This window comes from Mustelus asterias, chromosome 8, assembly GCF_964213995.1.
Source record: "Mustelus asterias chromosome 8, sMusAst1.hap1.1, whole genome shotgun sequence".
Classification (NCBI taxonomy): domain Eukaryota; kingdom Metazoa; phylum Chordata; class Chondrichthyes; order Carcharhiniformes; family Triakidae; genus Mustelus; species Mustelus asterias.
Window position 1 is genome coordinate 98,896,258 of NC_135808.1, and position 20,134 is coordinate 98,916,391.

At 41.9% G+C, this 20,134-nt stretch overlaps 1 protein-coding gene across 4 annotated transcripts in view; it reads left to right on the forward strand.

Moving 5' to 3' along the window:
- The window catches only part of osbpl9 (oxysterol binding protein-like 9), a 212,380-nt gene that overhangs the window by 95,413 nt on the left and 96,833 nt on the right, over positions 1-20,134 (forward strand). Inside the window, exon 1 of one of the 4 annotated variants that reach the window (XM_078218564.1) lies at positions 4,173-4,371. The exons of 2 other annotated variants lie outside the window; for them this stretch is intronic. In XM_078218564.1, coding sequence (XP_078074690.1) covers positions 4,348-4,371 — 24 coding nt within the window. In that variant the 5' untranslated portion in view covers positions 4,173-4,347. Of the gene's footprint in view, positions 1-4,172; positions 4,372-20,134 lie in introns of those variants that run through there. One more of the 4 variants, XM_078218562.1, reaches the window with a different exon arrangement.

Consider the following 20,134-nt stretch of genomic DNA (forward strand, 5'->3'; position numbering starts at 1 on the left):
GCACTAATTCGGCTATTAAATAATGGCTTGTGTAGTGCTTATTAAGTTGTGCAAAATCAGTGACATGTCACTGGTACTCGTTATGTTTTCTCAAATTTCTTTTTGAATTCTTGGCAGTCTCAGACCAAGTTTGTGAGATTCCTGTACTTGCATTTATTTTTCGTTGTGCCCTATGTTTCTGCTTCTCTCATTTTCTCTCTCACTCTCTCAGAAAGCAGCAGAACTAGTAATTATGTTAATGTAGAATCAGGGACACTTGCAGCACAGGCGGCTATTACATTACAAGGAGGGAGTACACAAACTAGGGTTGTATTCCCCAGAATTTGGAAGATTAAGGGGTTAATTTAATCAACATTTTAAAGATATGAAGGGAAATGATAGGATGGGCAGACAGAATCTGTAATCTAGGACTAAGGGATATAGCCTAAAAATTAGAGCCAGGTCTTTCGGAAGTGAAGTTGGGAAACATTTTTGGACACCAAGGTCATGGCGTTGATGCTAGGTCAATTATTAATTTTAAGTTTGAGGGTGAAAAAATTGCTTTTAATCAAAGGTATTGAGAGTATGACACACAGAGGTTTGGCTATTGAATTATGGAACAGCCTTGAGGGCCTAAACGCACGTTCCTATATCCTGTGTCTCTAATTGACCCATTATGCTTGTGTGAGCTCTTTGAAAGAAGGGATGTGCTGAGTCCAAAACCCCTGCTTTTTATTTGTAACCCTGTAAGTTCCTCAAGTACTTACCCAATTCCCTATGGAATCATTTTCCACCACCGTCTCCGGTAGAACACTCCGGATCCCAACAACAGAGTGGGGAAAAAAACATCTAATTTTCCCCATGATCTTTCACAAATGATTTGAGGGAGGATATGACACGCTCAATATTTGACGTGCTGAATAGCTTGCTTCTGTGTAATAACTTCTGTGTATTGCTCTGCATTCCATCCCAATATATATGAATATATTAATTCCATAGGAACAGTACCGTCACTACTACTTAAACCACTACTGGGCTGTACGATGGCACATTGGTTAGCACTGCTGCCTCGCAGCGCCAGGGGTCCGGGTTTGAGTCCCGGCTTGGGTCACTGGCTGTGCAGAGTCTGCATGTCCTCCCTGTGTCTGCATGGGTTTCCTCCGGCTGCTCCGGTTTCCTCCCACAGTCTGAAAGACGTGCTGGTCAGGTGCATTGACCCGGACAGGCGCCGGAGTGTGGCGACTAGGGGAATTTCACAGTAACTTAATTGCAGTATTAACGTAAGCCTACTTGTGACACTAATAAATAAACTTTAAAACTTAAATTTCAAACATCCATGCTTAAAATGGGCAATCACATATATTACTTCGTCTTAATGTCAATTTCAAAGTTGCTGTTTATACTATGTTCAGTGCTCCATTTGTTCCTGTCAGAAATAGTTGCACTTATTTATTAGGGATTCACAATCATAAAGGCTGGGTTTATGGAGGTAAAACAAGAATGCTCAAGCTTTAATCCCAAACAGGATTTTTAAAAAATGATATTAATATTGCTTGCTAATGTATATTTTTAAATTCAATCTAATATCCATCAAGAAAAGTAAAAGCAATTATTTCACCAATTAAAGTCCAAGCACTTAATTGTATTTTTTGAGTCAAAGGAGAAGCTCTGAAAGCAGATTTTAAATGTCAAAGAACAAAGAAAATTACAGCACAGGAACAGGCCCTTCAGCCCTCCAAGCCTGCACCGACCATATTGTCCAACTGAACTAAAACCCCTTGCCCTTCAGGGGACCATATCCCTCTATTCCCATCCTATTCATATATTTGTCCAGACGCCCCTTAAAAGTCACTATCATATCTGCTTCCACTACCTCCCCCAGCCACGAGTTCCAGGCACCCACCACCCTCTGTGTAAAAAAACAAACTTGCCTCGTGCATCTCTTTTAAACCTTGCCCCTCGCACCTTAAACCTATGCCCCCTAGTAATTGACTCTTGGACCCTGGGAAAAAGCTTCTGATTATCTACTCTGTCCATGCCCCTCATAATCTTGTAGACTTCTATTAGGTCGCCCCTCAACCTCCATCATTCCAGTGAGAACAAACCAAGCTTCTCCAACCTCTCCTCATAGCTAATGCCCTCCATACCAGGCAACATCCTGGTAAATCTTTTCAGTACCCTCTCCAAAGCCTCCACATCTTTCTGGTAGTGTGGCGACCAGAATTGAACACAATATTCCAAGTGCGGCCTAACTAAGATTCTATAAAGCTGCAACATGACTTGCCAATTTTTAAACTCAATACTCTGGCCGATGAAGGCAAGTATGCCGTATGCCTTCTTGACTACCTTCTCCACCTGTGTTGCTACTTTCAGTGACCTGTGTACCTGTACACCCAGATCCCTCTGCCTATCAATACTCTTAAGGGTTCTGTCATTTACTGTACATTTCCTATCTGTATTAGACCTTCCAAAATGCATTACCTCACATTTGTCCGGGTTAAACTCTATCTGCCACCTCTCCACCCAAGCCTTCAACCGACCTATATCTTGCTGTATCCTCTGATGGTCCTCATCGCTATCCGCAAACTTGCTAATCAAACCAGTTACATTTTCCACCAAATCACTTATATATATTTTACAAATAGCAAAGGTCCCAGCTCTGATCCCTGAGGAACGCCGCTTGTCACAGCCCTCCATTCAGAAACGCACCCTTCCATTGCTACCCTCTGTCTTCTATGACTGATGTGGAGATGCCGGCGTTGGACTGGGGTAAATACAGTAAGAAGTTTAACAACACCAGGTTAAAGTCCAACAGGTTTATTTGGTAGCAAAAGCCACACAAAAGCCACAAAAGGTGTGGCTTTTGCTACCAAATAAACCTGTTGGACTTTAACCTGGTATTGTTAAACTTCTTTCTATGACTGAGCCAGTTCTGTATCCACCTTCCCAGCTCACCTTCTGCACCAGTCTGTCAGTAGGGACCTTGTCAAAGGCCCTTTCCAGTATCCTAATTTCATGATGCTTAGCAGGGTTATCCCTGCGATATTAGTGCTGTAAAACTGAAATGCTTTAAGAAAGATGAGAAAAATCTTATAGCTCTGAACAGAAATGTAACTAATGTATTCTGTCCAAAGTAATATCTTATTTAATGCAATGTGGTTTAAAGTAATTGCCTGAGGCTTGCTGTGTGTGCAGGTCAAGGAATTCTACACTGACAATTGCAGGGTGATTAATGAAGTCATTTTTTTTGCGTTCTAATCCACGAGGTATTGTGTTGGTGGATTTTCTTAGTTTTGATATATGCAGTAGTAAACTACTGTCATAGCACTATCCAGATATACTGGCTATCTTGTATAGCAGGCAAATTGTAAACAGTCAGGGCTGTAGTGAGTATTCGTTTAAAGTAACTTTTTTTGGTATTGTAAGGATTCCTACTCATTGCATATATAACAAACTTTAAAGACCTTGTTGCATTTATCATCCATGAAGTTCTGATAATTGACAAACATATTTACTCCAACTGTTCTTTGACCTAATCGATTGTAAGCATTGTAATATCCTCTCTGGACATATTGCAGTGAATTTGCCTTTAAAAGGGGAAAACTTTATTTCTTTCTCAACTCCCAAACCATTGCCTGAATAACACTCCACTTGCATGTGACCAAGTAACTTCAATTGTTTTTCATCATAGAAGCTCAAACCAACTGAGCTTTGTGACCTCTGGCAGCCAGTCACCTTGATGTTATCGGCCCTTGATGATTAAACTAAAAGATTAAAATGATTTTAAATGGAGCATTGATGTTGAAATTCCATCTTAAACCTTTATTGCTTGATACTACCATGATAATTGTTGTAAATTGCAAGTGTATATGATAAAATGCCAGGCTGTGATGTCGGATACAAAATGAAGTGCACGCAATCTGAGCAAGTATTAGACTGAATTTGCAAAGTTTTTTTGTATTCTATACCAAAATGTAGTTTCAGCAGACCAGCAGTTGCACATTTTATGGTTCTTTCATTGAAGAAACGTACATTTCAAAGGAGAACGGCGCCTCTCTGTAAACACAGAACAATATGACCCAGTATAGCTCGTATGTGATGATCCTAAACCAATCCATGCAAGCTCCTGTAACATACATGTCTGTTAGCCAATCCGAAAAGCTGCTGTGTACAGCTGCTGAAGTTCACAGATTAGCAAATAGAGGAAGTACTGGGCCGTGTCGCTTCTACAATCAGGGTGTACAAAACTGCTTATGCACAGAGCTCTTTGTCTCGCTCGAGTTCGGGGGAAATCAGTTCTTTATTAAATAAAGATATTTTATTAGGGAGCACAGAAGAATTAACACTGGAATGAAGTAGGTGAGAATAATGGCAGTGAAAGGATTCACCAGCGTAAGTTACAGAACCTCTTTCATTAGGAAGTAGGCCATGGTGCCTTTCTGTTTCAGATTTAGTGCTTGTGGTCATTAAATGCCTTGCTTTTAAATTCAAAACTGTAAATTGGCCATGATTTGTGTGAATAATTCTGTAATTTGCGTGTTGTCTTGTGTATAATTTGCATTAGATTTTATTTCCAATATTTAAAAGCTAAGAATGTGGTAATGTTTCTGTGAAAATTGAAGTGATTGAATATTTTAACATTTTTGAGAAACAGGAAGAAAAGCAGAATTGAATGCATTGTATTCTTGTATCAAAAGGAAATATTTGCCCTTCCCTTGCTCCCATTCTTCCAGACCAAAGACAAAAGTGTTTGTGTATTTGTAATTATGGTATCATTATGCTTTATGTAAGCTCGAACTTAACCTCAGGGCCTCTAAAGGTCAGTTGTCTCTCTATTTAATGCATTCCATGTGGAGGTACTGGTGACAAGCTATCTACTGCCTAAAATATTATTGTCAAATAATTTAGAATATATTTCAGTTTGACAAGTGGGTTGCTATTTCCTTTTTGGAAGTATGCATTTTGGTGACATATTTGTGTATTTCAGTAACAATTAAGTGACTATCATGAATTATATTTGAAACTTAAGTTTGCATTATGTATGTATAATCCTATTAAGCTCTAACATTTTTAATTGAATATTAAAATCAATGCTTTCATTTTCTTCCCCACCATCAATATTTTTCACTTTTTTTTGAAAACAATGATTTGGTTATGGTACATTTTGTTTTTAGATGACATGCCCAAAAGTGATTTCATCCTGCAGGTTGGTTGTTCTAATAAGGAGGGATCTGGTACTTATGCCAAAGTCTTAGTCAATGGTCATAATCGCACTAAATGAAGCCTGTCAGCTCATTGAGTGCATGTCAGCTGACTCTAGAACCATTCGGTCAGTCCAACACCCCTGCTTTATCCCCATAAGTGCCATTCAATTTTATTTTGAAATCACTGATTGCTTTCTACTGCCACTATTGTAGAAAACAAATTCGAGGTCATTACCACTCGCTGGAGAAAGAAAGCTCTCCCTCCCATTTCTTGCTCAAAACCTTAAGTCAGTATCCCCTGGTTCTTGTACCATTAGCTAACCTGTCAAAAATTTGTACACCTCTGTCAAATCTTCCCTCAAGCTCCTTTGTTCCAGGGGAAACAACCCCAAATTTTCCAGTTGAATAATGTAACTAAAATCCCTCATCCCTGGAACCATTCTTGTAAATCTCCCCTGCAGTCTCTCAAAAACCCTGATATCCTTTCGAAAGTGTGATGACCAGAATTGGGTGCAAAACTGGCTTTCTAGAGCTTTATAGATTTCGTCGTCATTTCCCTGCTCTTGTGCTTAATACGTTAAGCACAAGACCCCATATGATTTGCTAATTACTCTCTTAAAAGAGAGCACGTGAACTCCCAGGTTCCTCTGTTTCAGCATATTCTTTAGAATTGTACCATTAAGCCTATATGAGTTATTTGCTATATGAGGGTGGCAAATGTTGTGCTTTATTTAAAAAGAGCTGCAGGGAAAAGCCTGGGAACTACAGGCCAGTGAGTCTCGCATCTATGGTGGGTAAGTTGTTGGAAGGTATTTTGAGAGACAGGATATACAGGCATTTAGAGACGCAAAGACTGATTAGGGACAGTCAGCATGGCTTTGTGAGTGGAAAATCATGTCTCACAAATTTGATTGAGTTTTTTGAAGGGGTAACCAAGAAGGTAGATGAGGGCAGTGCTGTTGATGTTGTCTACATGGACTTTAGCAAGGCCATTGACAAGGAACCGCATGGTAGGTTGTTGCATAAGGTTAAATCTCATGGGATCCAGGGTGAGGTAGCTAAATGGATACAAAACTGGCTTGATGACAGAAGCTCTCTGGAGCGGAGGAGGCTGAGGGGAGACTTAATAGAAGTTTATAAAATGATGAAGGGGATAGATAGAGTGAACGTTCAAAGACTATTTCCTCGGGTGGGTGGAGCTATTACAAGGGGGCATAACTATAGGGTTCGTGGTGGGAGATACAGGAAGGATAGTAGAGGTAGGTTCTTTACACAGAGAGTGGTTGGGGTATGGAATGGACTGCCTGCAGTGATAGTGGAGTCAGACACTTTAGGAACATTTAAGCGGTTATTGGATAGGCACATGGAGCACACCAGGATGATAGGGAGTGGGATAGCTTGATCTTGGTTTCAGATAAAGCTCGGCACAACATCATGGGCCGAAGGGCCTGTTCTGTGCTGTACTGTTCTATGTTCTATGACAGAGGGTGGTTGTAGAGGGTTGTTTTTCAAACTGGAGATCTGTGACCAGCGGTGTGCCTCAGGGATCAGTGCTGGATCCACTGTTATTTGTCATTTATATTAATGATTTGGATGAGAATATAGGAGGCATGGTTAGTCAGTTTGCAGATGACACCAAGATTGGTGGCATAGTGGACAGTGAAGAAGGTTATCTAGGATTGCAACGGGATCTTGATCAATTGGGCCAGGGATGAATGACAGATGGAGTTTAATTTTGATAAATGCGAGGTGATGCATTTTGGTAGATTGAACCAGGGCAGGACTTATTCAGCTAATGGTAGGGCATTGGGCAGAGTTACAGAGCAAAGAGATCTAGGGGTACATGTTCATAGCTCCTTGAAAGTGGAGTCACAGGTGGACAGAGTGGTGAAGAAGGCATTCGGCATGCTTGGTTTCATTGGTCAGAACATTGAACACAGGAGTTGGGATGTCTTGTTGAAGTTGTACAAGACATTGGTAAGGCCACACTTGGAATACTGTGTACAGTTCTGGTCACTCTATTATAGAAAGGATATTATTAAACTAGAAAGAGTGCAGAAAAGGTTTACCAGGATACTACCGGGACTTGATGGTTTGAGTTATAAGGAGAGGCTGGATAGACTGGGACCTTTTTCTCTGCAGCGTAGAAGGCTGAGGGGTGATCTTGTAGAGGTCTATAAAATAATGAGGGGCATAGATCAGCTAGATGGTCAATATCTTTTCCCAAAGGTAGGGGAGTCTAAAAACTAGAGGGCATAGGTTTAAGGTGAGAGGGGAGAGATACAAAAGGGTCCAGAGGGGCAATTTTTTCTCGGAGGGTAGCGAGTGTCTGGAACAAGCTGCCAGAGGTAGTAGTAGAGGCGGGTACAATTTTGTCTTTTAAAAAGCATTTGGACAGCTACACGGGTAAGATGGGTATAGAGGGATATGGGCCAAATGCGGGCAATTGGGACTAGCTTAGGGCTTTTTTTAAAAAAAAGGGCAGCCTGGACAAGTTGGGCCAAAGGGCCTGTTTCCATGCTGGAAACCTCTATGACTCTGAGCTCTCCCTATCCCTTCGCCAAAATACATCACTTCGCACTTGAATTCTATCTCCCACTTTTCTGCCCATTTTGCTAACCTATCTGTCATATTACTGTCATTTTGTGAGGTTTCATCCTCACTGTTTGCTACACCTCCAAGTTGGGTATCACTGGCAAATTATGATATCTTGCTATGTATTCTAATATCCAAGTTTTTATATTTTCAAAAAAGGCAGTGGTCCTAGTACCTGACATTAGTGAAACACCACTGTCTCCTAGGCTGCCTGGTTCTTGCCTGAAAAAGTCACTGGTTAGGAGCATTGACCCGGACAGGCGCCGGAGTGTGGCGACTAGGGGAATTTCACAGTAACTTCAATGCAGTGTTAATGTAAGCCTTACTTGTGACTAATAAATTAACTTTAACTTTAAATCATCATTTACCATGACTCACTGTTTTCTGTCTTTAAGCCAATTTTGTAAAATCCTTCTTTTCCTTGAGCCTCTATTTTGTTAAACGGCCTCTTCTGTGCCTCTTTAAAATCCACTCCATTCCCCTCATTAACTTTCTCTGTTACTTAATAAAAGATTCTATTATAATAGTCTGCCTTTTAGAAAACCATGCTGGCTCTCCTTAATTCGAAGTCTTCAAGTGCGTGTTGGTTCTTTTCTTGATTATTTCTAAAACTTTACCCGCTGATAAACTGACTAGCCTGAAGTTACTAGGGTTGCCCTTTTAAGCTGTTTCTTGAACAAGGGTATCACAATTTTCAGTTTATAATCCTTTGGCACATTCCCTGTATCCAGGAACATATGGAAGATAATGTTAAATCCTTCTGCTATCTTGACTTCCAAATTCTTGAGTAATCTGGGAGATAAACCATCCAGACGGCAATTCATCCAATCTAAGTGTAGCTAGCCTTTCCAGTATATCCTGCCTATGTAGTTTCAGCCTGTATCTCAAAGGAATTAGGAGCAGAAGTGAGCAAATTTAGCCCTTTGAGCCTTCTCCACTATTCACAGCACGTTGGCAGAGTGGTTAGCACTGCTGCCTCACATCGCCAGGGACCCGGATTCAATTCTGGCCTTGGGTCACTGTCTGTGTGGAGTTTGCACATTCTCCCCATGTCTGTGTGGGTTTCCTCCAGGTGCTCTGGTTTCCTCCCACAGTCCAAAGATGTATGGGTTAGGTTGATTGGCCATGCTAAATTGACCCTAATGCCAGGGGATTAGCAGGATAAATATGTGGGGTTATGGGAATAGGACCAGGCTGGGAATAGGACCTGGCTGGGATTGTGTCGGTGCAGACTCGATGGACCGAATAGCCTCTTTCTGCACTGTAGGGATTCTGAGATCTTTGTCTGGTCTCAAATCCACCTCCCCACCTGTTCCCAATGTCCCCTTATCCCTTTTTAAAATTAGAAATATATCCATCTCCTCCTTGAAACCATTCAATGATCCAGATTCCACCATGCTATGCGGCAGTGAGTTCCACAAATTCGCCACCCACTGCAAGAAGTAGTTCTTCCTCATCTCAGTTTTAAATCTACCACCTCTCAAACTATACCTGTGACCGCTTGTTCGAGATTGCCCCATAAGAGGAAACATTTGGTCTACATTTACTTTTTTATCAATTCCTTTTATATTTATACCTCGATCAGGTCCCCTCTCACCCTTTAAACTCCAGCGAGTATAAGCCCAAACTGTTTAACCTCTCTCCATCCCCAGAATCAATCTGGTGAACCTCCTCTGAACTGCCTCCAATGCCACCACAAATAAGGAGACCAAAACTGGGCACACTACTCCAGATGTGGTCTCACCAACACCCTATACAATTGCAACAACACTTCTCTACTTTTATACTCCAGTCCCTTTACAATAAATGCCAACATCCTATTTGCCTTTTTTATTACATGCTGCACCTGCATACCAACTTTCTGCGGTTCGTGAACATAGACACCCTGATCCCTCTGCCCAGAAGCATTTTGAATCTGCTTTCCATTTGGATAATAATTTGCCTTTCTATTTTCTCTGCCAAAATGGACAACTCCACACTTATTCACATTAAATTCCATCTGCCAAATTTTGGCCCATTCTCCTAGCCTATCTATATCTGTCTGTAAAATCTTTATATCCTCTTCACTGCCTGCTTTCCCACCTATTTTAACATCATTTGCAAATTTTGCTGTGCTACACTCTGTCCCTGTTTGCAGATCATTTTATATAGATTGTAAACAGTTGAGGTCCGAGGACTGAACTCTGCAGCACCCTGCTAATTACCTTTCACCAGCCAGAGAAGGACCCATTTATCCTGACCCTCTGCTTTCTGTCAATCAGCCAATCCTTAATCCAATCCACTACTCTACTTCCCCTATCCTCTGCGATCTCACCTTCTGGATCAGCCTTTTATGTGGCACCTTGTCAAACTCCTTCTGGAAGTCCAGATGTACTACATCCACAGGTTCCGCACTCTCCACTTTGCTGGTTATGTCCTCAAAGAACTCGAGCAAGTTTGTCAAGCATTGCTTACCCTTCATAAAACCATGCTGACAATGGTGGAATGAGCTTTGCCTTTCCAAATGCTCATTCATCTCCTTAACGATTAATTCCAGCAACTTCCCCAACACAGAGGTCAAGCTAAGTGGCTGCTGCCAGTGGGAAAACCAGAGTGCTTCCTGCTAGCAGTGTGTATCCGGTGAAATTCAGCCCCCATTACAATGTAAATATGTGCAAAACGTAAAACATGCCGGCCAGCCCGGCTTTAGAGATCAGAGCTCCATTTGTAAAGGACACCCCGGTCACAGACTGCAGTGCTAGGCACGCCTCCCGAAATAGCAACCCCTCGGCAGACAAGGGGAGCACCCCTACCCTTTCCAGCACCACTAAATGTTGGGGTCACCCCACAATGCAGGCATGAGGGTGGCCCTCCCCCTCCCCCTACAAGCCTAATCCCACTCCAACAAGAGAGATGCTCCAAAATGGGGCCAGCAAATGGCCCCCAACCCTGGCAGTGCCAACCTTGTACTGCCCTATGACACTCTGGCAGTGCAGTCACTGGAAGAATCGTGCCAGCCTTTTCTATGGATGAAAGCTACCTCCAGTGCAGACTCACTATTCCAGCATGAGTGATTGAAGAATACTCATTATGGGACAAACAAAGTTGGTGAAGGTCGTCGGATCAAAAACAAGCCTGTATATAAGCACTGTGGTTAGAAAAGAGGAAGTGAAAGCTCCTGCCTGCTGTGGAATAGCTTAGGCCTGTCAATCACAACAAACCTCTTCAGAAACTGTTGTTAGAAAAGAGGAGGTACTTGAGATGTATTCAGCCCTGAGAGAAAATAAAAACAAAGAAAGCTCCTGACTGTTGTTTAATAGCCTGGATGTGTCAAGCAAGAGGCTATATAGAGGTACTGGAGCATGAAATTGAATGTAAACAAAGCTTTTCAAAGCATTTGAGCTTTCTATAAGGCTCAAAGACTAGAAAAAATGCGTTAAAAGAATGGGGTTGAGTCAGCAGCTGTGGTGAAAAGAGGAAGTACTTGAAGCTCGCTAGATTATACAAACATTTAACTATTTGATCTGTAGGAGCTGTTAATCAAAGCAGCTCGAAGTGGCCAGGCTGCACCTGCAGCTCATCCAGGCTATAAAAGAGAATCCCCTGAGTGAAACTGACATCTCCTGTCCACTCAGGCCTGGGCCTTCTGACAGAATCTCTCTAATGAAACTGACATCTCATGTCAGTCGGTGGATTTGAAAGGGGTCTACTCATATCTGGGGTTTCTCAGAGAGAGCAAGGGAATCCCTTCTGTAGAATGGAGTGCTACAGTGATCTTAATGGCTTCCAGGTGTCCAGGGGGCATGGATCAGGCCACTTAGAAGGTTTCACAGTACACCGACCAGAAAGAAGATTTTTAAAAGAAAGCTGCCTGAGATCACTATGCCAAGAATACACTCCAGTTTTCCCATGGTTAGAAGGGGCGGTACAGCCACAAGACCCCAAGCCCACTCAAAACCCAAGTCCCTTGCCTGGCAGCTGCAGAGGGGCAAATGGGTACAGAACCTACCTCCTGGCCCTCCCTCGGGGTCCATAGCAACCGGGACGCCGGAGCAGCCAGACTAAACCTGCTAATTAGATGTTAATTTGATTCTTGCGTATCCATGGGGTTCCCGCTTGGGCACCTGATTGAGGGGGTGGTGCAGGCCCAGGAGAATCGCAGCGGGCTCGATGCCCAGCGCAATTCCCTTTTTGGCCTTCATGCCAGATTCACCGGGATAGCGCTGAATCCGCCTGCAGCTAACTGGAGTGGAGAATCGCCCCAAAAGTTTTTTGTTTACTTCTGATAAGAGAATAAGTTCTGACGATTGTGAATCCAGTTTGGGAGGCAGTATTTCAAGGACTTAATTACCTGACTGACTGACCACAGATCATTTTATGAGCATTAAACACAATGCTGAAATCTCTGAATTTTTGTATATAAACCTAAAAAAGGAGTTTGAAAAATTCTTCTCTAATCTCTCATGCAGCCAAAACCAGTTCAGTAGATCACATTAACCATGTCTGTGTGAACTGCTAAAACACTCTGTGTTTGCATGATGGACAGAGCGGTGTTCTTATGAGTTCTATTGAAAAATTATAGTTGTATTAATGCAACCTGATACCCTGTTTACTTTGGCTAAGACTTCTGTGGGTGGGTCATGATTCTTCAGAAATCTGTACTCAACCCACTTTTATTGACTGTAAATAGGTTTTGCCTTGGCCCACCTACATGAATCACACCGTACTTATTTAAGTTATCTGCCATGCCAATTTGCATATAGCAAATCTTTTTGTGGGAGATTGCAATCCTTTACAGTGTTAACACTTGCACATATTTTAGTCTCATCTACATGCCCAACACCAATCTCCAGTGTCATTATAATGAAAATTCAGAACCTAACATCTGGTCCTTGGAGGACACCAGTCACTAGGCTGATCCTCGAGATTGATCCATAACATTGGCCGCAACATTCTGATAGAGAAAGCCAATTTATAAAATTTCCATTGAAACCACAAGATTCTATTTTGTGAAACAACCTGACTACTATTACAGCATTTTAAAAAGTCTAGGTAAATAATATTAACCTGATTATTTTCATCCACTAACTTGAAAAAACTGAATCAAATTTGGATGACACTCCTTTTTTTCTGGAAGCCATGTTGTGTATCTCAAATGGCCCCTTCTCTTTCCCAGTGATTGTAAAGAGCATTTCTCAAAATGTCCTTGAGCAATTTCAAATTGAGCGGCTTGTAGCTCCTTTGACGCTGATTTGTCCCTTTTTTGACTACATCAATTACCTTTCCCATCTAAGGGAAGATGTAGGTGAGAGGCTCATAGAACACTTGTCCTACCTCTTTAACCACCTTGGGGTGGATGTCATCTAGACCTGGCAACTTATCTGTTTTGAAACTTCCCATTTTATCCAAGCTGACATTTCTTTATAAAGTTACTGACTGCAGTACATCTTACAACGACAATCTGAGCATCATCCACCGGAATCTATGGTGTTGCAAAATAGTTGTTTGCAGTTCTACTAATACCTGGGAATCTGTTGTCTGTTCTGAACTGTCGTTCAGTGGTCTATAACGTTTTTGGCCGTCTTCTGATAGTGCAGCTGAGGAGGCTGCTTTCCCAAATTGCCTCATTGCTGCCTTTGTCTTTCTTATTTTGGTGTGATATTTGTTCATGTTGTCTCCTGATTTAACTTCCTTAATTCTGTGAAATGCCTTTCTGTAAAGTTTTAATTTATCTCAGCATATTTCTTGGTAGCTATAATGAGTTTCTCTTTATTTGTGCCCTTGTTTAACCTTTGGGGCATACATGAACCTCATGTTATTTTAGAATGTTTTGAAGACACATTTATCTTCCATATTTATTTGGTAGGTTTATTCAGCCATATTTCTAAAGCTATCCCGCATGACATCACAAATCAGCATTAGACTTTCACTATTTATTTGTCGCCAAATTATAAATGCTTGTATAAACATAGAAAACAGGAGCAGAAGTGGGACATTTGGCCCCTTGAGCCTGCTCTGCCATTTAAAAAGATCATGGCTGATCCTCCATCTCAATGCTATACTCCCACTTTCTCCCCATATCCCTTGATGTCCTTTAGTGTCTAGAAATCTATTTCCTCCTTAAGTATATTCGGTGACTTGGCTTCCATAGCTTTGTGGTAGAAAATTCCACAGGCTCACCACCCTCTATTGAAAGAAATCTCTCCTTATCTTAGTCCTAAATGGCCTACCCCATATCCTGAGACTGTGGCCCCTTGTTCTTGACCCTGTAGCCAGGGGGATCATCACCCCTGCCTCCAGCCTGTCACAGTCAGAATTTCATACATTTCAATGAGATCCCCTCTCATTGTTCTTGACTCCAGTGCATACATGCCAATGCATTGGTGGCAGTTCAGAGGAGGTTTACTCGGTTGATACCTGGAATGAGTAAGTTGTTGTATGAGGAAAGGTTGGACAGACCAGACTTGTTTCCCAGAAGAGTGAGGGGTGACTTGATTGACGTAATCAAGATCCTGAATGGTCTTGATAAGGTAAATGGAAAATGTGTTTCCTCTTGTGAGTTAATCACAGAACTAGGGGGCACGGTTTTAAAATAAGGGGATGTCCTTTTAGGACAGGGATGAAGAGTTTTTCTTTGAGTTGTGTGACTTTGGAACTCTCTGCCTCAGGCTGTGGTAGAATAAAGCTTATGGTATTTGCTACCAAATAAACCTGTTGGACTTTAACCTGGTGTTGTGAGACTTCTTACTCAGGCTGTGGAGGCAGGATCATTGAATATTTTGAAGGAGGCGGTAGATAGCTTCTTGTTAGGCAATGGAATCAAAGGTTATCGGGGATGGATGTGAATGTGGAAGTTGAAACACAGTCTATCAGCATGATCTTATTGAATGGCAGAGCAGGGTCGAGGGGCAATGAGCAGACTGCCATATTAATTGGACAGCCACATGCCATTTGATTTGCTCTGTAAAAAGCAATTACTATCTCCTATAAATGTTGGCTTTGACGTCTGTGGAGTTGAAAATTAACTTTCTGTAAGAGGTGACCACTTGCTTAACTCTTTTTTTTCATTTGGTGAAATTGGAAATCTTTTGCAGATGGTTCAGGAGATCAAAATGGAGTCTGAATTCATGCCATAGCAGCAAAACATGTGTGCTAATTTGACAGATTTTAAACTAAATTACAAGACATGATTATATCAGATGTTCCTTTATTTAATGTCTCTTTACCTCTTCTAGAATGTATGCTACTAGTTGTTGTGGTAATGTCCACCATTTCAAAGAGAATCTAGTAAAATGAAGTGGAACTACACTAAATCCATTAAGCAGATTATTGCATGTGGAGTAATTGTCGGCCGTTGAGATTTATCTCTGGAAGGGTAGAAAATTGTGTTTAGAATGTCCTGGATAACACTGATTGGAACAGCTATTAGCACAAAAACAAAACAGTGGATGCTGGAAACCTGAAATAAGTATAGAAAATGCTCAAGATACTCAGCAGCTCTGGCAACATCTGTAGAGAGAGCAAAACAGTTAATATTTCAGGTGATGACGCTTCATCAGAACAGCTATTAGCATGTTGAGGACAGCATGGTATTAAAACCCAAAGCTATATAATATTATTGCATTAATGGTTTCCACCTAATTTGGATTAATTTTGCGTGTTAATTATATTGATGTGAAGGTATAAAATTGAATGCTATTCCACAGTAAACCCACTACTAGTATAACTTGTATTTTCACATAAGCAAAATTGATTCAGGTAGCATCCGTGAAGCAAGAAAAAGACTGTGGGGGAGGGGGCGATCTTCCAAAAAAGATGCTAAGTGCTAAACAAGTGTCTCACCCATTTTTTTGACGAGCTCCCAGAAGCTATCTTATGCACTTAGGGAAAAAAAGAAGCAAAATGTGATTCTCACCAGTAGGGGGAATGGGCAGAGCCTATTCACACTTCGGAAAGCCAGCTGCTGAACTGTAGAGGCGTCATTGCTCAGGTGTCCTGATCTCCCAATGCATTGAGAGATCTTTGACCCCACCCCCAACCACCCATTGATCGTTGGCCCCACCCCCTTGGCATTGTCTAATGCCTGGTGGGTAGTGCCAGGGAGCTGGCTGCCACTGTCCAAGGAGCACTGCCTGACTCTGCCCCAATAACCCGGGGTCTTCAATGGCCTCAAGTCCCGTTGGCGATGCCATGATGTCGAGTCCCTGTTGGTGGGAGTGATATGTGATCCTCACAGTGAGGACCTCCATTGGCGAGGTCATTAAGACACGATTGCCTCCGGGACTCACTAATTATATTAAAATAACCTAATGAATATTTAAATCAATCTTGTGCTAGTGAGAAACTGGGCACGAACCGGATTTTTCACCTCGCACCTGATTCTACTGACCTGCCACATCCTTCAACCAGCGTGATGAGCCAGCAAGATCACCCCCTTAACATTTCAGACCCCTTTAATTTTCATATAGATTGGCCTAATCAAATTGGAAAAGGCAGCGAAGAGAATGAATTCATAGAGTGCATTTGGGATGGAGCCAACTATGGGTCAGACTATTTTGGATCTGGTAAGGTGTAATGAGGTAGGTTTAATAAATTATCTCAAGGTTAAGGATTCCCTCGGAAATAGTGATCACAGAATGATGGAATTTAGCATTCAGCTTGTACGTGAGAAAATTGGAACTGAAATATCAGTGTTAAACTTAAAGAAGGGGACTTATGAAGATATTAGGATAGAATTGGCCAAAGTGGACTGGTCAGAAAGATTAGTAGATAAGATAATAGATGAGCAATGGCAGGCATTTAGGGAGGTACTTCATGACTCCCATCAAAAATACATCCCAATAAAGAGGAAAGACTCTAAGGGGAGGAAGAACCTACCATGGATAACCAAGTAAGTTAAGGAGGGGGAAAAAAGCAAATTACTGCGGATGCTGGAATCTGAAACCAAAAGAGAAAATGCTGGAACATCTCAGCAGGCCTGGCAGCATCTGTAAGGAGAAAAAAGAGCTAATGTTTCGAGTCCAGATGACCCTTTGTCAAAGCTAAAAGGCATAGAAAGTGGAGATATTTATACTGCAAGGTGAGGGAATGAAAGATGAGTCATAGCCACAGAAACCAGGGGAAACCAGTTAATTGCTGCGGGACTGGGGGGGGTAAGATTTAGAAAAGGAGAAGCAAAGGGGAGAAAAGGTAAGGGAAAGGGCTTAAAGTAAAGGAAAAGAGTGGGAAGAAAAATGAAGAAAGGCAATAAAGAAATAAAAGGTAGAGAACAGTAAAAAATTAAATAAAATAGAATGAAAACAAAGGGGTCGAGGTGGGATGGAGCAAATCATCTGAAGTTGTTGAATTCGATGTTGAGACTGGAAGGCTGTAAAGTGTCTAGCCGGAAGCTGAGATGCTGTTCCTCCAGTTTGCATTGAGCTTTACTGGAACATTGCAGCAAGCCAAGGACAGACATCTGGGCATGGGAGCAACTTCAGATGATTTGCTCCACCCCACCTCGACCCCTTTGTTTTCATTCTATTTTATTTAATTTTTTTACTGTTCTCTACCTTTTAATTCTTTATTGTCTGTCTTCATTTTTCTTCCCACTCTGTTCCCCTACTTTATGCCCCTTCCCTTACCTCTTCATTTTAGCTTCTTTGCCGTTTGGCCATTCACACCCTTTATTCTCTCTGTGGACAGCAATTAACTGGTTTCCCCTGGTTTCTGTGGCTATGACTCATCTTTCATTCCCTCACCTTGCAGTATAAATATCTCCGCTTTCTATGCCTTTTAGCTTTGACAAAGGATCGTCTGGACTTGAAACGTCAGCTCTTTTCTCTCCTTACAGATTCTGCCAGACCTGCTGAGAGTTTCCAGCATTTTCTCTTTTGGTTTCAAGTTAAGGAGGGCATTAAGTGAAAAGCAGAAACATATAAGATGGCAAACGTAGGCTAGAAGAGTGTGATAGATTCAGAATGCAAAGATCGACTAAAACAGGAAGGGGAAAATAAACTGAGGGCAAGCTAGAGAGGAACATAAAAATAGACAATAAGAGCTTTTTAAAGTACGTTAAAAGGAAGAGAGAAGTAAAAGAAAGCCTTGGCCCCTGAGAGAATGAAACTGGGGAAGTAATTATGGAGAACAAAGAAATGGCAAAAGAGTTAAATAGATATTTTGCATGGGTCTTTACTGTAAAAGATACTATAAGCATCCCAGAAATAGTATTTATAAAATGAGGGAGGAATTAAATACAGTCAGCATCACCACAGAATTAATTTTGGGCAAATTAATGTGCTTAAAGGCTGATGGGTCCCCTGGACCTGATGGCTTTTTCCACTGAGGCTAGGGGAGAAAAAAACCAGAGGGCATGGGTTAAGGGTGAAAGGAGAAAAGTTTAAAGGGAATATGGTGGGAGTGTGGAATGAGCTGCCGGATAAAGTGGTACTTTTAACATTTAAGAAAAACTTGGACGGGTTCATGGATGAGAGGGGTGTGGAGGGATATGGTCCAAGTGCAGGTCAGTGGGACTAGGCAAAAAATGGTTCGGCACAGACAAGAAGGGCCAAAAGGCCTGTTTCTGAGCTGTAATTTTCTATGGTTTGCATCCCCCAGATCTTAAAGGAGGAAGCTACAGAGATTGTGGATGCATTGGTCGTCATTTTTCAAAATTCCTTGGCATATCTCCAGGATCCAATGTCCTTGTTCAGAAAGGGAAAGAGTCAAAATGCAGGAACCTACAGGCCAGTTATTCTAACTTCAGTTATTGGAAAATATGAAAATATTTAAAGTGGACTGCCACAGGGATCTAAGCTGGGACCATAGCTCGTCACAATATAAATGATTTGGGGGAAGGAACGGTGTACTGTGTGGGCAAATTTGCAGTTGATACAAAGGTGGGAGGGAAGGCAGGTTGCAAGGAGGATATAAATAGTTTACAGTCAGATATTGACAGGTTAAGTGAGTGGGCATAAAATTGGCAAATAGAATTCAATGTGGGAAAATGTGAGATTGTTCATTTTGGAAAAGAGAATGAAGAGGTGGATTATTACTTAATTGAAAGCTGTAGCACAAAAGGACTTGTGTTCATGAAATCCAGAAATACTGGTACACTAGGCAATAAATGCTGGCCTATCCAGTGACACCCACATCCCGTAAAATGAATTTTTAAAAAGGGGTAATAGGGAAGGCAAATGGAATGCTGGCTTTTATTTTAAGGGGCCAAAGTATAAAAGTAACCAGGTGTTGCTGTAACTGTACAAGACACCAGTGAGGCCACATTTAGAATACTGTGTACACTTTTGGTCCCATTATTTAGGATGTATTATCATTGGAGGCAGTGCCGTGGAGGGTAACTAGGATGATCCCAGGTATCAAGGGACTGCCATGTGAGGAAAGATTAAACAGGTATTCCTTGAATTTCAGAAGAACATAGAACATTAGAACAGTACAGCACAGAACAGGCCCTTCGGCCCACGATGTTGTGCCGAGCTTTATCTGAAACCAAGATCAAGCTATCCCACTCCCTATCATCCTGGTGTGCTCCATGAGCCTATCCAATAACCGCTTAAATGTTCCTAAAGTGTCTGACTCCACTATCACTGCAGGCAGTCCATTCCACACCCCAACCACTCTCTGCGTAAAGAACCTACCTCTGATATCCTTCCTATATCTCCCACCATGAGCCCTATAGTTATGCCCCCTTGTAATAGCTCCATCCACCCGAGGAAATAGTCTTTGAACGTTCACTCTATCTATCCCCTTCATCATTTTATAAACCTCTATTAAGTCTCCCCTCAACCTCCTCCGCTCCAGAGAGAACAGCCCTAGCTCCCTCAACCTTTCCTCATAAGACTTAGCCTCCAAACCAGGCAGCATCCTGGTAAATCTCTTTTGCACTCTTTCCAGCGCTCCCACATCCTCCTTATAGTGAGGTGACCAGAACTGCACACAATATTCCAAATGTGGTCTCACCAAGGTCCTGTACATTGCAGCATAACCCCACGGCTATAGGCCTTCTTCTCAGCTCTATCCACTTGAGTGGCAACCTTCAGAGATCTGTGGATATGGACCCCCAGATCTCTCTGTTCCTCCACAGTCTTCATAACCCTACCTTTGACCCTGTAATCCACGCTTAAATTTGTCCTACCAAAATGAATCACCTCACATTTATCTGGGTTAAACTCCATCTGCCATTTTTCAGCCCAGCTTTGCATCCTATCTATGTCTCTTTGCAGTCTACAACAGCCCTCCACCTCATCCACTACTCCTCCAATCTTGGTGTCATCAGCAAATTTACTGATCCACCCTTCAGCCCCCTCTTCTAAGTCATTAATAAAAATCACAAAGAGCAGAGGACCAAGCACTGATCCCTGTGGCACTCCGCTAGCAACCTG